Source organism: Lathyrus oleraceus, chromosome 7 (assembly GCF_024323335.1).
Source record: "Lathyrus oleraceus cultivar Zhongwan6 chromosome 7, CAAS_Psat_ZW6_1.0, whole genome shotgun sequence".
NCBI lineage: Eukaryota > Viridiplantae > Streptophyta > Magnoliopsida > Fabales > Fabaceae > Lathyrus > Lathyrus oleraceus.
Genome location: NC_066585.1, coordinates 330,719,601 through 330,722,982, shown reverse-complemented (window position 1 = coordinate 330,722,982; position 3,382 = coordinate 330,719,601). Strand labels below are relative to the sequence as shown.

The 3,382-nt window shown below is 38.2% G+C and overlaps 1 protein-coding gene across 1 annotated transcript; it reads left to right on the top strand.

Moving 5' to 3' along the window:
• The first annotated feature begins 2,442 nt into the window (after window positions 1–2,442).
• On the top strand, window positions 2,443–3,152 carry LOC127103658 (uncharacterized). The gene is made up of 3 exons (XM_051040904.1): window positions 2,443–2,733; window positions 2,824–3,075; window positions 3,129–3,152. The coding sequence occupies exons 1-3, from the start codon at window positions 2,593–2,595 to the stop codon at window positions 3,150–3,152; spliced, it is 417 nt and encodes a 138-aa protein (XP_050896861.1). The 5' UTR covers window positions 2,443–2,592.
• Window positions 3,153–3,382: the final 230 nt, after the last annotated feature.

Here is a 3,382-nt window from a genome sequence, read left to right as displayed (position 1 = left end):
TTGACATATCTCCAGCTTCGATTAGATATCTCTCCACGTGTTCGACACTAGACTCAGTAGTATCCCTAACAAACTTGGTGAGTTTGGGGATTTTGGTTCTCAGGGGCGCATATGTCTGTAAGACATATTCTGCCAAAGGCGATGTATAATTTGGTCTTCTAAGACCAAAATTTACCCCATTTCAAACCATAATTCTCTCGACTATACACTACGCCAAAAACTGGAATAGACAGCGCACCTTAGAGGGTGCTTTATTACAAAAGCGCACTCTAAAGTGAAGAGAAAAAATAAGGAGCGAACAACTGGAATAGACAGCGCACTTTAGAGGGCGCTTTTGTAACAAAGCGCCCTCTAAAGTGAAGCAAGAAAATAATGAGGAAATGGAGGGACACCAATAGAGGTCGCGTTTATGAAAGCGCCCTCTAAGGGTACCCTTAGAGGGCGCTTTTAAAAAAGCGCTCTCTAAGTCCATGTACATTTCCAGTTTATAAGGCGCTTTTGGAAAGCCTTAGAGAGCGCTTTTAGAAGCGCCCTCTTAGGCCCCCTTTAGAGGGCGCTTTTTTTACACAAGCGCCCTCTAAGGTCCCCTTTAGTAACCATTAAAATTATAACATATACTGCATGTCTCTTTATTTTCCCTCGCTATATGCTATTTCGTTTACTAACTGGGTTTTCTCTCTACTGCGATTACTCTCTACTGCGATTACTCTCGTCCTCTGTTGGTTCTCCCTCCCTCACCGTCGTCGTCGCCGTCGCCTTTTTCTGCTGCTGCGTTCACGTTCACTGAGTTATTTGTGTCCACCGTCGCTGTTCACTTTCTTCTCCATCGTTACCGTCACCTTGAAGGTATTTCTCTCAATAGTTTGTATTTTCAGGTGTTTGATTAGGGCATTTTCTAAACTGAGTTTTACATTTTGTGCATTATGTTGATTAATGTTGTTTAGGGCAAACGAGCACTATATGGTGTTCATGAGCACCTTGTTGAAAATCATTTTTTGTTATTTTTGTGTGTATGGTTTTGATCACTGAATGTTGTATGTTGTATGGTTATGTAAGGTTTTTTATTTCTGATTGAAAACTGATGTCATTTGGAGTGTGTTTGAGCTTGTGCTTGGAAGTTTGATGATTATGGATGCAAGTTTGTTCATGTTCCAAACACCATAAGTTTGCATTGGTCTTTTGTATGCAGTAGGTGTGTGTGAGTTTGTATTCAATAATGATGAAAAAAAGAGAGAGTTTAGATTGTTGTAACATGAGAGAAATGGAAGGTATATGAATGTGTTTTTTGTGTAGCTTCACGAATATGGTCATTGTATTACTTGGGTCTTATTGAATCATTTCTATATTACAGATAAAATGGCTAGTAACCAAGACGATACCCATGACGCGAGTGGATCACGTAACAATGTTGAAAATGAAATCAAACGAGGATTGACTGTTATGAAGTAAATCATTCGTGCAAGAGACAAGGGTGAAAAATTCGAAGTACATTGGAGTGCTGAAGACCAACTAATTGAGCCTAACGGTTCAATGTTGGCAAGTTACATTGGTTTCCTTGTTCGACAACATATTCCGATTACATGTGATAATTGGAGAAGTCCGGAATTGAAGGTTGGCAAAGAAAAAATATGGTCCGAGATACAGGTACTTACCATATATTGTTATATGTTTTTTTTGTTGACTATTTGTTGACCATATATTGTTATAATATTACTTATAATAACACACTCCATGTGTATGTTTTTAGAGATCCTTTCACATCGATGAAAGCCGGCAAAAATATTGTATTCAATTGGCCGGAAAAAGACTCCGAGGATTTCGATCCTTTTTGTCCAACAAATTTCTCAAGGATGAGGAAGGAAAATTTGTTGAAGCAGAACGGCCAATGAAGTATGCGGAGATTATTTCAGCCGAAGAATGGGATAACTTTGTCGCCAAACGAAGAAACGAAAAATTCCATGTAATGTCTATTAATTGTGGTATTATACAATTGTTAAGTTACTTGGTTCTGATATGCCTTAAACTTTTTTATCCAGGAAGTAAGCGACAAAAATCGGAAAAGGGCATCAAAACCCGCGTATCCGTACAAAAAAGGGCGTACGGGATATGCACGGTTACAACAAAGAATTGTGAGTATATTCAAATGCTATGAGATTATACATTGTCACAATATGTTATAATTGATGATCTTATAATCTGATTCAATGTGTAGCTAGCCGAGGAGAAAAGTGACGCAACATTTCTTCCGGAGCACGTATTGTGGAAGGCTGCTCGGGTTGGGAAGGATGGGGTTGTCGTTGAAGCGGTTTAAAATGTTTATGACGATTGTGTAAGTATATATAACATTATTTCTTTAATTATATCGAAAATTTTGTTAGACATATAATTCATTTTTAATCTCCTCTAATAATATTTCAGGAGACTTTATCCCAAACCTTACCTTCAACCGAGGTCCAGGATTGCAGGAGCCTACTTAGTCGAGTACTAAATGTTCCTGAGTATTCCGGTCGTGTGAGGGGTAAGGGTTTTGGTGTGACTCCGTCGTCATTTTATAAAAAACCAAAAACAAAAAATCCTACCAACAAAGAGGTGATGGAGACCTTGGCGGAGTTAAGGGCACAAGTACTCGAACTGCAAAAGGAGAATGCAAGGTATAGAGAGGAAAGGCGCGGTTCCGAGGCAAAAGATACTAGTGACCGAGCTAGTATCAATTGTCAACCGAAATTTCCCGAGGTAATTATATATGTTATTATGAAATTAAAATAGCACTTTTTTGCTTGACACATATACACGTTAACAATAACATATTTATTATTGGTTTAGGGCATTACACCTTGTCAGTTGTATCTATCGTCACCAACTTATCGCATAGTTGGCAAGGGAAAAGTGCACAACACTTCGGGTGAATTACTTCACCATAATCCCCTCCCGATGGGATATATGAAAGTTTCGGTTGACCTTGTATTAGATACGGACGCGCTTCTACCATTACCTGACGTTGTTTCAGAGACAACGTTGATGCGAGATGCAGTCGGATCCTTTGTTGGATGGCCGTCAGATCTAATTTTCCCAGATGCCGAGGTATATATGTTCTAAATGATTATGAATATTTAGTATTCATATTTCAGTTCAGCTACAATTATGATATTTAATCAATCCTTATTACATGGTAATGTTAGACTCCTACAAGACCCACACATAAAGCTGGTAAAGGGATTTCAAGACGCATCGAGTCGGTTGCATCTCAAAAAGAGGTACAAATATATATACCCATTGAATTATATACACAATGATTCTTTTGCATCACAAAAAAAATCATGATTTAATTTATATGAATTTTTAGGTTCCCGGTCGAATGTTGAAAAAAGCTGGTAAGGATATT

Bases quoted from the DNA above. Each gene is read 5' to 3' on its own strand.
- LOC127103658 (XM_051040904.1), top strand. From the start codon at position 2,593: ATGGAGACCTTGGCGGAGTTAAGGGCACAAGTACTCGAACTGCAAAAG. The intron at 2,734-2,823 runs GTAATTATATAT...TTATTGGTTTAG, and splicing joins GTCAACCGAAATTTCCCGAG to GGCATTACACCTTGTCAGTT. The intron at 3,076-3,128 runs GCCGAGGTATAT...TTCATATTTCAG, and splicing joins CAGATCTAATTTTCCCAGAT to TTCAGCTACAATTATGATAT.